The 21,748-nt window shown below is 38.4% G+C and overlaps 1 protein-coding gene across 2 annotated transcripts in view; it reads right to left on the bottom strand.

The window, feature by feature from the left end:
- Positions 1-21,748, bottom strand: part of MYO18B (myosin XVIIIB) — an 810,748-nt gene that overhangs the window by 441,594 nt on the left and 347,406 nt on the right. For both annotated transcript variants that reach the window (XM_089684120.1, XM_089684121.1), the window contains exon 21: positions 11,350-11,560. In XM_089684120.1, coding sequence (XP_089540246.1) covers positions 11,350-11,560 — 211 coding nt within the window. The remainder of the gene's footprint in view (positions 1-11,349; positions 11,561-21,748) is intronic.

Here is a 21,748-nt window from a genome sequence, read left to right as displayed (position 1 = left end):
TTACATATTTAAGAGCTGTCAACCAAGCTCACAGCAGAGGGCTCGGCAGCCATAGTCGGGAGTGGAACCTTTTTTTTGTTCTTTTTTCGGGTCTCCGGCGGCGGCCTTCATGATTGACGTTGGACCCCATACTCATTCACATAGGGGGGGGCAGGATCTCACAACCACCGGCCAGGGTTGAGACCCCCTGCCCCAAAGCACCCCCCCATGTTGAGGGCATGTGGCCGGGTATATTTCAGGAGGGGGGGTGCTTGGTTCCCCCCCCCTTTCCTGACCTGCCAGGCTGCATGCTTGGATAAAGGTCTGGTATGGATTTGGGGGGACCCCAAACCATTTTTTTTTATTTTGGCGTGGAGTTACCCCTTAAGATCCATACCAGACCCGAAGGGCTTGGTATGGATGGGAGGGGTGACCCCAAGCTGTTTTTTTTATTTTTTTTCATTGCCGACCTTTATTTTTAGATTCAGCTGTCAAAATATATATTATCTAGACCTTCAAAATATGTAAAACCAAAACAGAAATAATTATAAAGGATAAGAAACAAAAAAAGAATCAATAGAACTAAGGAAATCAAATTAGAATACATAAAGTTATGCCTAGCTACAAATAGTGCTGTTTGTTAAACACAGTAGACGAGATCGAGTGCCGTCTGTCAGAGGACTCCACACTGAGATTTACCATTAAACAGTATCTACAAAGAAAGCGCCCACAGCAGACGGCTAAAATGTGTTCTGCACAGGCGCATTTATATCTGTGCATAGACGCTGGAAAAGCGTCTAGTTCTTGACTGTCATGAATTCCTTTAAAAAACAATTTTTTACACATTTAAAATGTTTTTTGAAATTTAAGATATTGTTTAACCTCCTTGGAGGTATTCCCGAGTGTAGCTCGGGGTAACATTTCAGTACCACAAACGGTAACCCCGAGCTACACTCCGGAATACAATGCGGCACTGCGCCGGCATTTGTTCTTCACTTACCTTAACCTGCACTCCCGCGATGTGTCCCCTGCAGCGTCCCCGGCCATCTCCTCCGGCCGATGCCGGCATCCGGCTTCTGTGTCCTGTCCCTGTGACGTCGGGACGTACGGGCGCCGCGAAATTTAAAAATTTTAAAAAATGTCTTTTTTTTTTTTTTTACATTTTACATAGTAAAACATTGCTGTCTCAACCAATTTCACATACATCTTGTCCCTAATGCTTTGTCCTGCGCCCTGCCTGCATTTTGTCTGTTCTTTCTGCCTGGAAACTGAGAAATGTCTATGGCATCCAAAAAGTGTCCCTTTAGGTCAAAAGAGGTTTAGATCAGCTAGGAGAACAGCGATAGTAAATCAGAACCACTTGCAGAATTGAGTGATAATGATTTGTGGGGAAATTCGTCATCAGACACTGAAAACGATTTTGCGACTTTGCTCAGCAATGTGCTAACTTGGCGCTATATTTTACATTTCAGTGTTTTTGGTTTGATTATATTATTGAATTAAATGTATTATTATATTATTATTTTTTATGATTATTTATTAAATTATAATTTATGATTACGTGTTTCAAATTTTATCCTACCCGGGATGTTTACTAGACTCTTGTTCGGACAGATTTCAGTGAGTTATTCCTAAGAATTACAGCCTACAATGAAAAAACGACATATTTCCATGCAAAAAAATGGTACCGCTTTCAGCACCAAAAATCGGAAAGAATCATACCGCCAAGGAGGTTAAAGTGAAGTCCCAATATTTGTGAAAGCAAATTTCAATGTAAACATGTCTCTCCAGTGATTTTTGTTAGACGTGCTTCTTAGCAAGTCTGCTTTCTTACACTGATTCCTGGATTGTGCCTGGTTAGTAAATTCGATTTCGCGTCTACTAGTTGACAATATCTTTAGTAAATGTCTTTGCCGTCTAAAAGTAGACGGTCGCTATTGAAGAGACGTTAGCCCACGGAAATGCACCTAGGCACATTAGTAAAGCAAGGCCAGTGTGTTAGCCAACTAAATTTCATTCAGATAAGGTTAACATCTGATGTAACAAAAATGATGATTATATTTGATAGAATACTATAGTCAGGGTTAAAACAAGCTCTCCATAAGAGAGATTTTCCCTCACTTCCTGTTACTGTGATGCCAGTATAAGAAATTGAAGGCATGAAAAGTGATAAAAGCATTGCCAAAAGCTTTAACCATTCCTAATTAAAATTTATTTTTTTTTATTTTTTTGCTCACATGAGAGGTTTCTATCACCTGTCTTGACAGAAAGTGATAAAGAAATCACCCCAGTAAGTACACTGATAACAATCCAGTGCTTTATCTGAGCCTAAATTGGGCTTTAAAAATTACAATAGACCCCAAACTATTAGAGTTTCCCTTTAAAAAAGAAAACAAAGAAGTGCGTACAGGGCTTGGAGAAACTGGGCCTGTTGAAACCTATATGTAGCATAAAATATTGATAAACATGTTGTAACCTAATGTACCAAGAATTTATTACAGAACCACAAAAGCCACTATATGGAGAAAAACATTTGGCCACATATATTATCTCGTAAAAAGTATGTGACTACCCTCCAAAATGTTGAATTTAGGTGCACAAGCCCATGCCCATAAAGACAAGCTTTGATGGGTTTGGTATGAACACACCCCCCTGAGCATTGACTGCAACCCTTCTGAAATGGGATGAATTGGAACACTGATTGTAAACCAGGTCTTCTTGTACAACATGAATACCTTACCTCACAAATGCTTTTTTGGGTTATTGGGCACAAACCTCCACAGGCACTCCAAAATACTGTGACTGGAGACTGTTATATTTACAGGATGGGGGTTAACTCCAATTCAATGCCCAAAGTTTTGTAATTAGATGTGCAACAAGCTCATATAGGTGTCCACATATATATGGCCATGAAGTGTATTATTTGAGTCTTTAGGACTGATTTACTAAAAGGCAAATAGGCTGTTCATTTTATAAAGGTGCAGCGCTAATAAACAAAAAACAAATGTGTGAATATTATTCACTATCATAGTCCAATATTGCAGTGCCCAACAATACTGTGTGCATCAATAGTGACCAGCAATATAAAGTGTCCAGCAATACTGTGTAAATCAATAGTGACCAATGATGTAAAGTGACTTCTGTGTAAAGTGGCTCCTATGTGTACATTCTTACAAATGAGCCTCCTCTTCACCAGTCAGTGATCGTTCCAAAATATGGCATCTCCTGAAGAAAGAGCTCACATAACAGAGCCCAGAGACAGCGGCATATAGTGTAGTATATTTATTAAAGCAAATGTAGCCACGTGGAGCATGAACAAGATACAAACACTCACAAAGATGGCAGCCAGACCATCGCATGGACTTTGCAGCATGACATCAGCATGTAGGCTCCTCTGACGCATTTCATGCACACGCACGTTCTCAAAGGGACCCGCCTCATACTGACACCATCACAGTGCATGACTTAAATAGGTCTCAGGCGCGTGACAGAACGGGCGCCATTTTCTGAAAGGCGCGCAGACGAGAGGGTGCCATTTTCTTATGGACCAATTATCACATCCATATTCTTTATAAGAAACAATCGTTATAAGTATGACCATCAGAAGGTCAAGATCCTGAGAGATAGATTTTTAGACATTGATGTTGAAGACAGCCATCCAGGAGGCAGCCAACACGGACAGGTCTTCTTTGCAAATGGATAGGAGTGAGGATAAGCCCAAAAAAATCTGCCCTTTTACTACTAGTTTCTCGGTCCAACATTGAGAGATAAAGAGAATCTTTAAAAGAAACTGGAGAATACTCAAAGAGGATTCAGTGCTAGCAGGTTTTCAGGCAGGAAGTCATTTTCTGACTAGCACCCTTGTTGAGACACAGGATAGCCCCCAAAATAGTGGATCCACCTAAAATGATTACATTTTTCTCTGGATTAAAAGTTTTTTTTCATTGTAATAAATGCATGATCTGTAGATGTGATAACATTCGGAAGAAACCATTATATTCATTCAATTCCCACTCTACGGGTACGGGGTACACGATTGACTCCTTGATTACATGCAATAGTAGATACGTGGTATATTTTTTAGAGTGCTCTTGTAAAAATCAATATATAGGTAGAACCACTAGGAGGCTGAGGGATCGCTTAAGGGAACACCTTTATAACACCAGGAAGGTATTTAAGGAGCATTCTCTTTCTAAACACTATAGAAACCATCATCATAAAGATCTATCTTGTTTAAAGTTTGTGGGGATAGATCTTATTCGTCCCCAGTGAAGGGGAAACAATAAACGTAGGGCAGTATCCATGCTTGAGAGAAAATGGATTTATGAAATGTGCACTTTGGTTCCCTTAGGACACAATATTGATATAGATGTCAACTGTTTTATTGATAATAGTTGACATATATGTTTTTCCTATTCAGCTAAAAAAGTTATTTATCACTGTACTGGTCTTCTATTGTATTCCATGTGGATATTTGTATGGTTTTCTAATTTTAATCATTCTGTATGTGATATGTATTTTGAGGATATTTAGGCAATTCATTTGCATTACTGATTTATTCAGGTGCTTTTATTCACAAATATATTATATATATATATATATATATTATGTTGGAGATTTTTTTATTGACTTATTTTTTGTATTATTTATATATATCAACTTCGACCTCAATACAGTCATACCAGATTATAGTTGGCAATATATATTTCCTGGAATAGGTCTTGTTATTTGATCCTTGATCATTACATCGATATTTATAGTGCCCTGTTGATTCAGGTTAATATCACATATTCAATAAGTTTGAGCTCTGTTTTAAAAGCTCTGGCCAAGGGTTATCTAATTAAACCTCCATAATCCAAATTAACTAAGGTTTTTTCTGATGGTCATACTTATTACAATTGTTTTTGATCCAGAATATGGATGTGATGATTGGTCCGGTCGTCAACGTGCCTTCTAAAAAATGGTGCCCGTTCGGTCGCACACCTCATGGCTATTTAAGTCATGCACTGTGATGGCGTCAGTATGAGGCGGGTCCCTTTGGGAATGTGCGTGTGCACGAAATGCATCAGAGAGGAGCCTACGTATTGACTTCACGCCGCCGAGTCCATGCAATGGTCCAGAAGTCATTTTTGTGAGTGTTTGTATCTTGTTTATGCTCCACCTGGCTGCATTTGCTTTTAATAAATATACTACACTATATGCCACTTTTTCTGGGCTCTGTGATGTGAGCTCTTTCTTCGGGAGGTGCCAAATTTTAGATCAATCACTGACTGGCGAAGGGGAGGTTCATTTGTAAGAATGTACACATAGGAGCCCACACTACAGTGGAGATCATCGGGTCATTTCCCTATTTTCCTACAGTGGATGGGTACATCCTTGGGAAGGATTCTATACAGAGCCTGTTTGCTTCTTGCTTCCGGTGAGTGCATAATGGTTGAGGATTGTCACAGAAGTCACTTTACATCGTTGATCACTATTGATTCACACAGTATTGCTGGACACTTTATATTGCTGGTCACTTTTGATGCACACAGTATTGTTGGGCACTGCAATATTAGACTTTATGATAGTGAATAATATTCACACATTTGTTTTTTTGTTTATTTATTAGCACTGCACCTTTATTTTTATGTCTATGTAGTGGAGGAAGAGGGTTTGTCACTTTGTGATAGCTGCTTATTTACTTCTCTGTTCTCAATACATATTGATTTTTTACAGGCTGTTCATTTTGCATAGGTATTTTCAGTTTGCAAGAGAATGTTCCCTTAGCATAGCAATTGTGTTAAAAATGTGCTTTGCAAAGAAAACCCAATCACATCCAAGGAAAATAAAATAAAATGTATTTTTGTTTGCACGTGATTAACAAATGTGTTGAAATTCACTTTGCAAAGAACACCTAATTACATGCAAGGAAAATAAAATAAAATGTATTTTTGCTTACATATGATTGGATGAACAAGTTGGTAGAGGTTAACCTCATTTGCTAAGCTAAGGAAAATTTTCCTTGCAACATGAACAGCCTATTTGTCTTCAGTAAACCAACCCAATTGACTCTTTGGGGTTTATTTACTAAACCTGGTTGACTCAGAATCTTGGGCACCTGTGCATGGTAGCCAATCAGCTTCTAACCTCAGCATGTTCAGTTAAGCTTCAGCAATAAAACCTGGAAGCTGATTGGTTTTTATGCAGAAGTGGAAAAGATTCTGAGTCAACCAGGTTTAGTAAATAAACCCCTTTGTGACTAATGTCTGCAGCTATCTCACTCTCTGTTCTTAGCATTGTAGGCTGGGGTGCTGTGGCAGCATTCAGATGATAGTGACATGTACAGTATGATAATATGCAGTATAAGTTAAAGTTACCAAAAAAGGTAAGTTTGATTTGGAACTTTTCCAATGTATGAATGCGGATCAGCCTTAAAAAAAGGAAAAAGCAGAATGACAATATTCTCCAATATTCTCTTCAAGCTTCATCACAGAATGTACTCAACAACACAGTTCAGAATGAGAATAGACAGAAATGACTAGCACCTACTTAGTATGCTGTGAATTAGCTACCAAGTGCTGTAGAAAAGATTAGTATGATTAAATGGATGAAAATGAAATGATCTCCAACAATAAGAAAATGTCTTCACGCACCACTGAAATCTAGGTTATCACATCGCTAAAAGGTAATTACAAAAAAATCATATAACTCTTAGCTAAACACATATCAAATATGGAAGTATTCTTTCATAAAAAATAAATTTCAAATCTAAATTAGATAAAAAAAAATCTGAAAGAAAATATGCATATCTCAGTCTGATTTTTAATCACATGCATTTTCCATTCCGTTAACAATAAAATTAATTTGTGAACAACATAATTATGTGATAACTGTATTGTTCTTGTTGCTATTATTTTTCATAATGGATTTAAATTGTCAGCATAGATCGAAATATAAAATAAAGTAGTACACGGTCCCTGGGCACAAGGGAAATAAACAGATAACCTGCAAGAACCAAGAAATCCTATACAGGTTAGCAGCTTGAAAACACATGGGGGAAAAGTGGCCCAGGAATAATGAACATTTATGCTTCGAAAGCCAGGATGATATTAGCCTCCACTTAGCAAGAGTTAATGGAGTCTGGCTAATACATCTTCAAGAAAATCCTATTATTTTAGTGGATATATGTGATGCAAAGTATCAACCATTAACATATTGATGATAGTAACATGTGTCCTTCAGGGCAATCAAATATAGGAACATCCAAGGCATTTTCTAAAGGCACCAATAAAGTAAACATGTGACTACTATAAAGTGCCTAAGCTGGTAACATCATGAAATGCTGACCCATGAGTACACCAGTAAATGTTTATAGATCTGAACCGAAATACTTTAATATAAAAACTGTTTCTTTATCTAGGAACACAATGATGGATTAACCTCCACCCTTTCCCCACACCACCCTGTATATGTACATCCAGTAGCATGACCAAATCACATCACTGACATAGGTTGAGGAGGTAGAGGTGAAGTAATATTTTCTTTATATAGTCACTATTCCAGTTACAGGGTTCCCAGTACACTCTAGAAAATAGAGGAAATGAGACCTCTTAGGGTGCCTGCATTTAATTTATATTACCAATCTAACAATTTAACAGGGCATACATGAAGTGGAGCTCCAGCCAAAAAGTGAACTGCTCTAGGTAAATAATGCGTCTGGACAACTATGAGAATAAAAGTCCTCCCAATTATCAATTAGGTCATGATTCCATTGCAGCCAGACTTATCACAGGGCTTAGTCCACCTCCCACCTCAACCTACAGACAATAAACCTGTGGTGTTCAACCTGCTTCTTACTATCCAATGTTTGGATACATTTTTAGTGGGTTCAGAGAGGGGGAGAAGCTTGAATAAGCTTACACACTATAGTGAAATTCATGCTCAGATCAGAGTCATGTAGAAGATGACTAGCAGCAGCACAAAAAGCTTGAATAACATATTTATTATTATTTATTTATTTATTTTAGATTTGGACAGAGCAGAAAAAAGTTGGAGCCTCTGCAACAATTTGTTTTAGAGAATTACATTTTTTTAACAATAAATAAATAGTATCTTATGCCCTGCCAAAGTGACTACACTGCAGCTGCAGGCACCCACAAGTGTTCCCACACCAATCAATAGCACATAAAAAAATTAGAAACAGTGCCGCGCTTCTCAATATCAATACAAAGTAAATTATCCACCAGAGGGTCTAACACACAGCCCATCAGAGTCCCCTGATAATGTTATGTGGTGCATGATGTAACGCAAAGGATGGAAGTGTGTTGACGTAATTTCTGGTGCGGCGTCGGCAGCCGCCATCTTTGTTTACTTCAAGTCTATATTATGCTCTATGAGGGTTTTTCTGCCCTTTCTTCTATGTGTGTGCGGTTTCTATTATTAATTTTAATATTAAAAAATATTGCACTATGAGAAGCCTTTATTTATTTAAGCACACATATGCTTTTATGACCTGTTGATGTGGACCCTCGCTGTCTGGGACATGCTGAAAGGACTTAAAGATCTTGACAGAGCGCATATTGACCTGTAGGATCTGTAGGTCAACTCATGGAGACGAGGATGCCTGCCTGGTGGTGGTGGACAAGTGGTGTACTAAGTGGAAGACCTATGATTACACTATATGCTGAGGGCTATTATTGGGACTTATCTACTTTCACACTGGACTTGTACTATTAGTATTATATATTTATTTATTTTAATTATTCCACCCCCTTTTTGGGGTTTGATTTGTTAGTTTTATTATAATTTCCTTTACTATTTTTGTCACATATAATTGCTGGTTATTAGGAATGTGTCGCTATTAATTATTTTGTTACGACTTGTACTAGAAGGTTGGCTGGGTGTTTGTGGATTGTTTCCACTTATTTTCCATGTCATGCACTTTTGATGTTTGCATTTTTTCATGCGTTAATGTTCACACTATTTAAGAACTAACATTTTATTGCTAGTTTGATGTAAATATATGTTAGAGGGTCAGCTGATTATTTATTTATTTCTATTGCCTTTGCATAAGATACAGTCATTTTCATGTATTTATATTTTTTTGGTCTTGATTTGATTTCAGTAGTAATTGATTGGGGTGTGTGTTAGACCCTCTGGGGAATAATTTACTTTTTATTGATATTGAAAGTGCGGTACTAGTTCTTTTTGTTGTGAAGCATCAGCTCTATTATTACATTATAAATTTTTTGCAGTCTATAAATGAACACTTTGTAATATGGGGAGTCCAGGATCACAAGTCATTTGTAAAGGTAAAAAACCTCTCTTGTCCACTCAAAAAAAAAAAGATTTCTTCAGAAAAACAAAAAAAACCTTGCTTTCTCCCCCTGCCTCCTCTCTCTACCTGCCCCCCTCTCTCTCTCCCTACCCCCTCTTTCTCTCTCCTTGCCCCCATTTTTTCTGCCCCCTTTTCTCTTTCTCTCCCTACCCCTTCTCTCCTTTCCCATGTGCTGCATCTGTGAAGGGGATGTGGGGGAGGGAATAAGCAGCCGAGCCAAGAGCCACATTGAAACAGAAGCTGCTGACTGAGCCATCGAGCCCCCAGGGACCATCTGAGCACTGTCACTGTGTGACCAGACCCTGCCCCCCCCACTCTTTACCTGCCCCCCCCTACTCTTTCCCTGACCCCCTCTCTCTTTCTCTCCCTGCCCCTCCCTCTCTCTCTCTGTGCCCCTCCCTCTCTTTCTTTGTCCTTTCCCCCTCTCTCTCCCTGCTCCTTCTCTCCCTCTCTCTCCCAGCCCGTCTCTCTCCCTGCCCCCTCGCTTTCTCCCCCTGTCCCCTCTTTCTCTCTACCTGCCCCCCTCTCTCTCCCTGCCCCTCTTTCTCTCTCATTGCCCCCATTTTTTCTGCCCCCCTTTCTCTCCCTACCCCTCTCTCACTCTCTCCCTGCCCCCTTTACCTCTCCTTGCCCCCCTCTCTCATCCTACCCCTCTCCCTCCCTGCCCCTCTCTCTCCCTGCCCCCCCTCTCCCTCTCTCTCTCTCTCTCTCTCTCTCTCCATTTCTCTCTCTGTTGCTTTTTAGGTTTTCTTTCTTTTATTTTCATCAGGCAATCCTGCCTGTAAGTCTGCTGGTTTTCAAAAGAACGAGCTGTCCTGCAGATGTAGCAGGTTGAGACAGCCCATTTATCACTGACATGGGTGCTTACAATGATCAGTTTTTATTTATCTATGTAAAACCTTTATCCCAAAAGGAAACTGTAACTGCTTATAAAGTATTAGCTGGAGTTTGGCTACAATTTGTTCAGTGTACCTAAATCTGCCAGTGCATCTAACACTCACCACACCTCCCTTCCTCCCATCCCTAGGTATCTCTTCAATTCCCCCTATCTTATGTCGGGGTTATTATTGGCTGCCTGCTCTGCTGTATAAAAGGAATCCTTGTTATTTACAGACTGAGCCTCTGAATGGCTGCCTGCACCCTTTTATTATTGGATGAGTCTAAGAAGATATCTCTTTGACTACTGTAGTCAAAGAGATATCCCAGATTCAACCAATAATAAAAGAAAAGGATGCGGGCAGCTGATCAGAGGCTCAGGATGTGAGTGGAGGAACCTTCTATGGCCACAGTTTAATACTGTACTAGTGGAAAGAACTCAAGGAGTGCTAAAAGTCCACAGGTTAGGAGCACAAATTATTTACCTTGCCCCAGGCACTGACAACCCACGCTATGCCACTGCGCAGGTGTGGCATGCACTGGTTTGCACGTATTTCCCCATGGCCTCAACTACAGCACAGGCAGCATACTTTGCATCAAGCACCCATGTGATCTTAGCCTAAGAGTGAGGACCAGCAGGTATTTTTGCACATCATTTTTCAATAAAAAAAAAATTGGCTTGCAAACTGCCACAATAACCTAGCATACAAATGCCAAGTTGCATATAGCAACCAAACATCAGATTAAAACGACGCTAGGAAAACAGCATCTATAATCTGTCTGCATGCAGAAAACACGCTTTAACTTTCTCCATTTTTTCATAGCCCTTTGTTACTGTATTAGTCCAGTATAACGTACCAAAATGTGAACTGAGAAGACCTACTGATGTGTTATGTTTGACTATAAAGTGATTCATGTCTTTGTAGAATAATTTTTTGACTGAATCCCCCTTAGAGTTCTAAGAGGAATGATAAGCCTACACTGCATCAAAAACAGTCTTTTGCCTGTGTTCATTTACACAGCTTACACCAAGGAGATTGAAGTGAACATTTTAACCTATAAAAAAAAAGCATTACAAAAGAAAATAAAACTAAACGGAAAATTTCTGTGTTCATATAATATATGCACCATTTAAAAGCAGCTTTCACTGTCCAATAAATACACAAGTCTCTTACCTATCCTGCAGAGGCGCATAGCATCTAATAGCTGAGCTCCTGCAAGCTGAATTCTTACAGTGGGGACATCAATAGCAGTATTAATTGGATCTCCTGCTGTTCCTCTGCAAAGTTGTGAAGTTTTGCTTTCTGTGCCATCCATTCCCAGTCTGGGGACCAGACAGTGTACAAAATGTATCTGGGACCGTTTTAGCAAATTCATCAGAGCGTCCTGGGGCAAGCAAGGAAAACAGAAATCAAATTGTGTAAGATCATTTTATGCAAAGATGTGTTCTTCTGAGGTCCCCAGCAAATTGTACAACCTTGTTCCTTATTTTACATAGGCTGCACTTTCCCTTGGTTATACAAAAAGCACTTCAATGCAGACATAGAACTTTTATGTACAAAAGACATTGTAAAGGAAAAAAAAGTAAATGCAAGCTTTCCCCCCTGAAAATTCAGAAATGGTATATAGCAAAATAATAGGCAGACTATAGCAATTGCTAGTATCATGTAACCGTAAAACAAGAACAACTTTGCTAATGTCCAAGGTGAATAAAATCAGTCAGTGTGACTAATATACAACACTGTTCATGTTTTGGAGGGTGGGAAGTTTTTTCAACACAGATCGTTTTATTGCTCTTACCTTCATTGTCTCTTATAATATAATTATAACATATAATTTTAATTCATTATATTGATTGCCCCTTTGTATGTCTGATGCATAGATCCACATAAATTAATACTGTATTTCAGGAACTAGACTAAAAATGTTGCTTTTATTATTTTCAAATTTAATAAATGTGAAGGAATTTGGTTGCTCCAAACAGCCAAGCTATCTATAATTCTTTATAGCTTGTTTTTAAGTGACTTTTATATTCTCCAGTTGCATTTTCTGCAGGTTGATATTGCTCCCCAGATTTAGCCCTTAACAGGTTTTCTTACATTACTTTCTGATTTCTTAGAAATACTATAAATTGGTTTGCTAAGGGAAGACTTTGTGTTTTTTGCAATAACAATGACAACAAGTCCCATTTTTACCAGCCAGGACAGTAAAATATTAACTGGGCTCCAAAAGTCATTGTGTATAACTATAACAGATTTTTAGGATTTCTATCTTTACTGGATATTCTACCTTAAAGTTTAAAAATAAGCACTAAGCAGAATGCACTAGAAATTTACTAATCTCCTGCAAACATTTTTCTGTAGCATATAAAATGCGCTAAATGGAATGCTGCAAGTAATGACAGATTACTCTTTCAGTTATGATTTAGCACATAAGCTCTCACAAAGTATTAAAGTGCACTTGAAAACTATAGTGTATTTTCAGCATTTACACATTTTAGTTATTATTGTAGCACTTACATTTAAGTCATTTGTGATGGGACTTTGGCATGTTTACTTGCTTACTGTTCCATATTTTATTTTCTTGTATTGCATAAACAGACTGGCGAATGCTCTCTCTAGCGGTTATCTGTATATCAGGTTATGTGACTAGCAATCCTGGTTATTGACTTCAGTCAGTGAACATGGCTATTCAGCACATGGAACTCAGTGATCTCTACTATCTCGACCTGTGCTGACTTCTACAGCTGTCAGTACATTTAATATATTGCCCAAACCAGGAAGTAGAGCCTTAATATATAATGTGGAAACATGTCTAACCCTGCATACATACATAAATACAGTACAGAAAAAGTGTTAAATTGTTGACACTACGATTATTTTGATAGTCACATTGATATACAGTATATAAAACTTTTTTTTTTAAAAAGACTACAGTTTCATGCATATTTCTGCAAGCTGGGTTTCCCTGCTATTTTGGAGTGCAGTATCAATATACATTAAGTTCAGCAGCCTACCAAAAGACAGATTCGTCTGTTACTTCAGATTTATCAAACACTCCAGACCACATTTGGCATATCTGCTAAGTGGTCTTGTCATTCGGTAGACTTTGTGACTCTTTATTGAATACCAATGCTTGCAAACCTGAGACTTCTAAATTGAGTTTGCTAATTCTTATTGAATATGTGATGGACTACATGCATAGACAGACATGAAAATAGATACATTAGGTGATCTAGTTAAACTGAATGACTGTATGAAGATCTGATGTTATTGAGTCACCCCGCATTATTGGATCATGCGAACTGAGTAATGTGCATATGTATGTTCCTTGTCCCCTGCTCCTTCTCTTTCCATACTGGTTATTTAAACAAAAAAACAAAACCAAAAAAAAAATATATATATATATATATATGTGTTCGCTATATATTATGCAGACAAAAAGAAACAGTTTGAAGCATGTAATGGCAGTCTAGTGCGGCTTTCTGGCAAAGTTCCGCTGTATGTCTGAAAGCACTCATTGCGTACAGACTGCATGGACCTAAATACACTGCTCTACTAGTAGCATTAAAAAGTACCATGGTTGGGAAAAGCCCAGGGCCAGATGGATACACTGTAAGGTATTATAAAAAATATAAAGAACTATTAGTACCCAAATTGAAGGTATATATGAATGCACTGGGGGGAGAGATGGAAATGAGGCGAGAATCCCTACAGGCACATGTGGTTCTTATCCATAAAGAACTAAAGGATGTCACTCAATGCTCAAGCTATAGACCGATTTCTTTACTGAACACAGACACTAAATTATATGCAAAGGTTGAAAGATTTAATGCCTGAATGGATACATATGGATCAGGTGGGATTTGTTTCAGGGAGAGACAATGGGTTGAGATCATTGCTCCTTATACAGGAAAGTAGGGAAAAGAAAACCCCAGTGGTGGTGCTTTCGATTGATGCCGAGAAAGCATTTGATAGAGTAGATTGTGGTTACATGATGGACACTTTGGAAGTACTGGGGTTGGAAGTGAGAATGAGAGAATGGATAAGCAAGTTGTATAGTTGCCCTCCGCAGCAATCATAGTTAACGGAGATTTATCAGAGTATTTTGGGATGTTAAATGGAACAAGACAGGGATGCCCTCTGTCTCCATTATTGTACGTTTTGTCACTGGAGTCTTTGCTGTCTACAATAAGGAATAACATAGACATAAGGGGAATATGGATAGGGGACACGGAACATAACGTGGCAGCTTATGCGGATGATCTGCTGTTTTATGTGGGGAACCCCAGGATAACATTGCCAAATTTAATGAGAATACTGAAAGAATATGGGGAGATGTCAAATATAAAAATTAACCCAACAAAAACTGAGATTTTAAATATAAATATCCCAAATAGAGAGAAAATTAAGATACAAGAGGAATTTCCCTTTGTTTGGAGAGAAAAAGAATTAAAATATTTAGGAATAAAATTAGCTGCCTCTAATAGAAACTTATATAAGTTAAATTATATTCCAATGTTAAATGAGATTAAGGAGGAACTAAGGAAATTAGGAGGAGGAAACCCGTCATGGATAGGTCGCATAAACCTGATAAAAATGGTAATTTTCCCTAAAATCTTATATAAATTTCAAATGATACCAATTAAGCTCCCAGAAATATATTTTAAAACCATCAAAAAAATGATAATAAGATATATTTGGAGGAATAAAAAACCTAGAATAGGGTATGAAATATTATGTAGAAATAAAGAGAGGGGTGGACTGGGAGTACCAGATATTAAGAGATATTATAATTCAGTACTAATGGCGAGAATTTTTGATTGGATGCATAATCCAAAAGGGAAAAGTTGGGTTAAAATTGAAAATGTACTTAGTAAAGTTAATCTAAGTAGGGTGCCCACACAATATCAAGGATTAGAAGATAGCACAAGTTTATATACTTTAAATGTTTTAAGAGTTTGGGATGTGTTGCGCAGAAAGAAGGGATGGGAATTTAATTCACTGTTAATGCCACTAGGGGATACTGAGTTTTTCCCGCCAGGTAAAAAGGGTGTCACAGAAATGTGGATTAAGTAGGAGGATGCACAGTTAAGAGATGTAATGGTGGGTGAGGAAATGGGTTCTTTTAAGGAGTTGGAAAAGAAAAAGGGAGAAGTTTTCACAAGAATGGATGAGTGGCGGTATAATCAATTAAAACACTTTGTAGGGCAGCTCCCGAAACCCTTGAGAACTAGAAAGGATTGGAACCCATTTGAACGATTACTGGAAACACGGGGAGATGGGAAACACGGAATTGCTAAAATATATAGGATTCTCACTGAAATAGGCACGGTTGTTAGGCCACCTTATATAGAAAAATGGGAAAATGGGAATGGGAAAAGGACATGTGTAATAAGAGATGAGGAAAAACAGAAAATGTATAGATTGATTCATAAAAATATAAATATGCGGGAAGTAGAAATGAACTATAAATTTTTGGGAAGATGGTATATTACACCAAGTGTGGCACATAGGTTAAATGAAGAGAATTCACCAATGTGTTGGAGGGGATGTGGAGTTAGAGGCACAATGTATCATATATGGTGAGAGTGTTCAAAAATACAGGAATTTTGGGAGAAAATAGTGCACCTGATCCGGAAAATTACTGAAGTGGATATTATATTAGATCCAGAGACTTGCCTATTTCATGGTAGAGAGATGTCAGTTAACAAATATAAAGAATCTGGTATATGGTATTATATGAATGCAGCAAAGGGTCTGATACCCAAGTTTTGGAGGAGAAGTGAGGTGCCGGAGGTAGAGGATTGGGTCAACCGAGTGAATCAGATATGTAAGATGGAAAAACTTTGTCATATGTATGAAGATAGGATGGAGAGATATTATGTGAGATTGAATAGATGGGAAGAATTTAAAAACATTAAAATACATTAAAAATCAAAATTAAACGTGGAATGTAGGGGGGCATAATGTAAAATGTAGAACAATACCTATCTCTTTATTTTAGAGGAAGCGGAGTCCCAGGAAGATAAGGAAAATGCAGAGTGGAATGGGCGAGGGGGGGGGGATAGGGGGAATGGGGGGGAGAGTTTAGGGAGGGTAGGAAATATAAGTGTAATTTAAAGCAAAGTGATAATGGTACTATAAGTGTGTCAATGTCATTTCTTTTTAAAGTATGAGAAATGTATAAATTATTTGATGGAAAATTAATTAATATTTAAATAAAAAATAAATAAATACACTGCTCAAAAAAATTAAAGGAACACTTTGAAAACACATCAGATCTTAATAGGGAAAAAAATCATGCTGGATATCTATACTGATATTAACTGGGTAATGTGTTAGGAACATAAGGATGCCCCATCGTTTGATGGAAATTAAAATTATCAAACCTACAGAGGACTGAATTCAAAGACCCCCCCCCCCCCCGAAAATCAAAGTGAAAAAATGATGCAGCAGGCTAGTCCATTTTGCTGAATTTCATTAGACAACTCAAAATGGTACTCAGTACTTTGTATGGCTTGTATGCATGTCTGACAATGCCAGGGTAGCTCCTAATGAGACAATAGATGGTGTCCTGGGGTATTTCCTCCCACATCTGGACCAGGGCATCACTGAGCTCCTGGACAGTCTGAGGTGCAACCTGGTGGCGCCTGATGGACCGAAACATGATATCCCAGGTGTTCTATTGTATTAAGGTCAGGTGAGCATGGGGGGCCATTTAATGGTATAAATTCCTCCATCTTCCAGGAACTGCCTTCATACTCTCGCCACATGAGGCCGGGCATTTTTGTGCACCAGGAGGAACCGAGGACCCACTGCAGTGTAGGGTCTGGCAATGGGTCCAAGGATTTCATCCTGATATTTAATGGCAGTCAGGCTGCCATTGTCTAGCCTGTAGAGGTCTGTGCATCCCTCCATGGATATGCCTCCCCAGACCATCACTGACCCACCACCAAAATGGTCATGCTGAATGATGATACAGGTAGCATAACATTCTCCACAGCTTCTCCAGACTCTTTCACATCTGTCACTCAGGGTGAACCTGCTCTCATCTGTGAAAAGCAGGGCACCAGTGGTGGACCTGCCAATTCTGGTGTTCAATGGCAAATGCCACCCCACCCCAAGAGGCCACCCTCATGAAGTCTGTTTCTGATTGTTTGGTTAGAGACATTCACACCAATTGCCTGCTGGACATCATTTTGTAGTGCTCTGACAGTGTTCATCCTGTTACTCCTTGCACAAAGATACTGGCCCTGTTGATGGGTTAAGGACCTTCTACAGCCCTGTCCACCTCTCCAAGAATAACTGGAATCTCCTTCATGCTCTTGAGACTGTGCTGGGAGACAGCAAACTTTCTGACAATGGCACGTATTGATGCGCAATCCTGGAGAGGTGGGACTGCCTGTGCAACCTCTGTAGGGTCCAGGTATCGCCTCATGCTACCAGTAGTGACACTGACCCTAGCCAAAAGCAAAACTAGTGAAAAACAGTCAGAAAAGATAAGTAGGGAAAAAAATGTCATTGGCCTCCACCTGTAAAACCATTCTTGTTTTGGGGGGCCTCATTGTTGCACTTGTTGATAAATTACATTAAAACCAAAGCAGCTGAAACAGATTAACAACCCCCTCTGCTACTTAACTGACCAGATTAATACCCCCAAGAGTTTAATTGACTTGATGCTATACTCTGATTAAAAAGTGTTCCTTTAATTTTTTTTGAGCAATCTATATATATATATAGTTTTTTTGTTTGTTTGTTAGTTAGTTAGTTAGTTAGTTAGTTAGTCAGTTAATTCTGATTTACTGCTAGCTGTCCCAGAACAGAAATCCGGAGTGTAATTCATCTATGAGATGGTTACATTAATGTGATGAATGGTGTGACATTTTATTTATGGATCTATAAATCTGTTTAATCCACAATCTAGTGACAAATAATACAAGTTGCGAGCCTTTACATTTCTTAATTCAGGCTGGCCATTTTAAATTGGATTTAGTCCACTGAAGATTTCACTTAGCATGTGAATAAATGTGAGGTTGTACAATACAATTTGCAAACTGTTTGATAAAGCTTTCCACTGTCTCTAACGTTTAACTGTGCTTTATCTTAGCACACCTCAAAGCTTTGCTCTCATGTGGCATAGATAGTGGTTGGTGATCACTGCTCAGGCACGTAGTCACTGTCACTTGGAGGAAGGGAGGGAGTGCTCAGCCTAGATAAGATCAAAGAGGGAGCAAAGGGTAGAGGGGAATAAACAGCTGTAGAGGTTGGCACTAAATTCAGCTTGCTGCTTTGCCCTTTAAAATTAAGTCTTAAACCTTTAAATGTTACCACTAACTTTATTCCCTAAACTGTGATCATAAGCTGAGCCACGCGCCTAACCTTAGTCTTGAATTTACCTATTCTACCAGTCCGGTAATAAACACTATTTGTACTGGGAGTCTGGCATCGAAAGCAATTGTCCCATGAACATATGTTTAGGTTAAAGAATATTTAAACCTAGCATTTCATATTTCTGATATGTGCCTGCTGTACCATGCAATTGTATGAAAAAGTATCCTGTTCTTTGTATCGCTTTCTTTGTTTGAAATCCCTTGTGTCCCTGCCAGTCACTCTTCTTTCTTATTAATAACTGACAACACTAGGCAGGAGAACACACCCTGGTCAGTTTTCTGGCTGTGATGGGAGCTAATCCAATAATCAGACCCAACCAACCCCCCCCCCCCCCCCCCCATACAGCCATTCACTGGGAAGTTCAGTGTACTGCTATGTACCCCCCCCCCCCAGGAGAGGAAGGTATTTATAAAGTTTTTTTCATATCTATACACAAATGTTTTGCCTTTCATTTCTATTTTAAACTGAGTGAGTAGTTTTACAAGGCTATGGTTTACATATTGTTTATGTTTAAGCTCAATTTATTAAACTATAATTCATTAAATACTATAATTACTATATTAATCATCATTTTCAGCCATATGATAGTTAATTTTAGCTTTTGTTGCTGAGATCCTTATATCAATTATTTGTTATTGCTTAGTATATGCAGTCCTATGCTAGTTGCAAATTAATTTTAATATGATTATGGATTAATTAAATTAGATTGTATGATCATATTGTACACATATGCACATTTATAAATGAAGAAAAAAATGTGATACAAGCACCAGGCCATGTTAGCTAAACTTTGGGAGTAGCCTCAGTGTTCTATGTAGTTCATTGTTTACTTTCAGTCATAATTAGATTTTTTCAACCTACTTACTGTGCTTCTTTATGAGTCAGTCACTTAAATGAAAAATAAAATGTATTTTCAGTGAGCACATAATTTGAATCACCATTGCAGTGTTATCATTAAAGTCATTTTTATATGACTTTCAGATGTTTACAAGCTTGCTCTTCCATTTTTTTTCTAATATTGTAAAAATAAAAATTTGTATATCTAAATAACAATAGCAGTACTAGATTATTGTACTGTTAGGCTTTGATTTATATATTAATTATGGAATTTAAGTGATACCAATTTAAGTGATACCCATTATTGGCTAACTTAAGTAATAAAGATGCAAGCTTTCAGAAAGCCTTATGCAGGCCATAGATGGGTCGAAAATCGGCCGATTTGTCGGCCGAAAATAAAATCGGCCGATTTTCGGATCGTTAGTGGGCGATTTGGTCGGCCGTTTTTCGGGATTTTGGCCGTTTTTTTTTTTTGGTAAAGTTGGAAAAAAATTGGCCGATCGGCCGATTTTCGCAGCATTAATGGGCCAATCGGCCGATTTTTTACCGATAAAAAAATCTGCGCATGAGCAGTGACCTGCAAGAGGAAGACAAAAAGAAGAAAAAGAAGAAGAGGAAGAGGATGAAGAAGATGATGAAAAAGAGGATGAAGAAGAGGAAGAAGAAGATGAGGATGAAGAAGAGGATGAGGAAGAAGAAGAAGAGGATGAGGATGAAGAAGATGAGGATGAAGAAGAGGATGAGGAAGAAGAAGAGGATGAGGATGAAGAAGATGAGGATGAAGAAGAAGAAGAAGAGGATGAGGATGAAGAAGAAGAAGAGGATGAGGATGATGAAGAAGAAGAGGATGAGGATGAAGAAGAAGAAGAAGAAGAAGAAGAGGATGAGGAAGAAGAAGAAGATGAGGATGAGGATGAAGAAGAGGATGAGGAAGAAGAAGAGGATGAGGAAGAAGAAGAAGAAGATGAAGAAGAAGAGGGTGAGGATGAAGAAGAAGAAGAAGAAGATGATGAAGAAGAAGAAAAGAAGAGGATGAGGATGAAGAAGAAGAGGATGAGGATGATGAAGAAGAAGAGGATGAGGATGAAGAAGAAGAAGAAGAAGAAGAAGAAGGGGATGAGGAAGAAGAAGAAGATGAGGATGAGGATGAAGAAGAGGATGAGGAAGAAGAAGAGGATGAGGAAGAAGAAGAAGAAGAAGAAGAAGAAGAAGAAGAATAGGATGAGGATGAAGAAGAAGATGAAGAAGAAGAAGAAGAAGAAGAGGATGAGGATGAAGAATATGAAGAAGAAGAAGAAGAAGAGGATGAGGATGAAGAAGAAGATGAAGAAGAAGAAGAGGATGAGGATGAAGAAGAAGAAGAGGATGAAGAAGAAGAAGAAGAAGAAGAAGAAGAAGAGGATGAGGATGAAGAAGAAGAAGAAGAAGAGGATGAGGAAGAAGAAGAAGATGAGGATGAGGATGAAGAAGAGGATGAGGAAGAAGAAGAGGATGAGGAAGAAGAAGAAGAAGAAGAAGAAGAGGATGAGGATGAAGAAGAAGATGAAGAAGAAGAAGGAGAAGAAGAAGAGGATGAGGATGAAGAAGATGAAGAAGAAGAAGAAGAAGAAGAGAAGAAGAGGATGAGGATGAAGAAGAAGATGAAGAAGAAGAAGAAGAGGATGAGGATGAAGAAGAAGAAGAAGAAGAAGAAGAGGATGAAGAAGAAGAAGAAGAAGAGGATGAGGATGAAGAAGAAGAAGAAGAAGAAGAGGATGAGGAAGAAGAAGAAGATGAGGATGAGGATGAAGAAGAGGATGAGGAAGAAGAAGAGGATGAGGAAGAAGAAGAAGATGAAGAAGAAGAAGAAGAAGAAGAGGATGAGGATGAAGAAGAAGAAGATGAAGAAGAAGAAGAGGATGAGGAAGAAGATGAGGATGAGGATGAAGAAGAGGATGAGGAATAAGAAGAGGATGAGGATGAGGAAGAAGAAGAAGAGGATGAGGATGAAGAAGAAGATGAAGAAGAAGAAGATGAAGAAGAAGAAGAAGAAGAGGATGAGGATGAAGAAGAAGAAGAAGATGAAGAAGAAGAGGATGAAGATGAAGAAGAAGATGAAGAAGAAGAAGAAGAGGATGAGGATGAAGAAGAAGAAGAAGAAGAAGAGGATGAAGAAGAAGAAGAAGAAGAAGAGGATGAGGATGAAGAAGAAGAAGAGGATGAGGATGAAGAAGAAGAGGATGAGGATGAAGAAGAAAAAGAGGATGAGGATGAAGAAGAGGATGAGGATGATGAAGAAGAAGAGGATGAGGATGAAGAAGAGGATGAGGAAGAAGAAGAAGATGAGGATGAGGATGAAGAAGAG

Source organism: Staurois parvus, unplaced genomic scaffold, assembly GCF_062004578.1.
Source record: "Staurois parvus isolate SC_StPar_1 unplaced genomic scaffold, SC_StPar_1.0 ptg000336l, whole genome shotgun sequence".
Lineage (NCBI taxonomy): Eukaryota > Metazoa > Chordata > Amphibia > Anura > Ranidae > Staurois > Staurois parvus.
The sequence above is the reverse complement of the archived record's forward strand: the minus strand, read 5'-3'. Positions and strand labels throughout refer to the sequence as shown.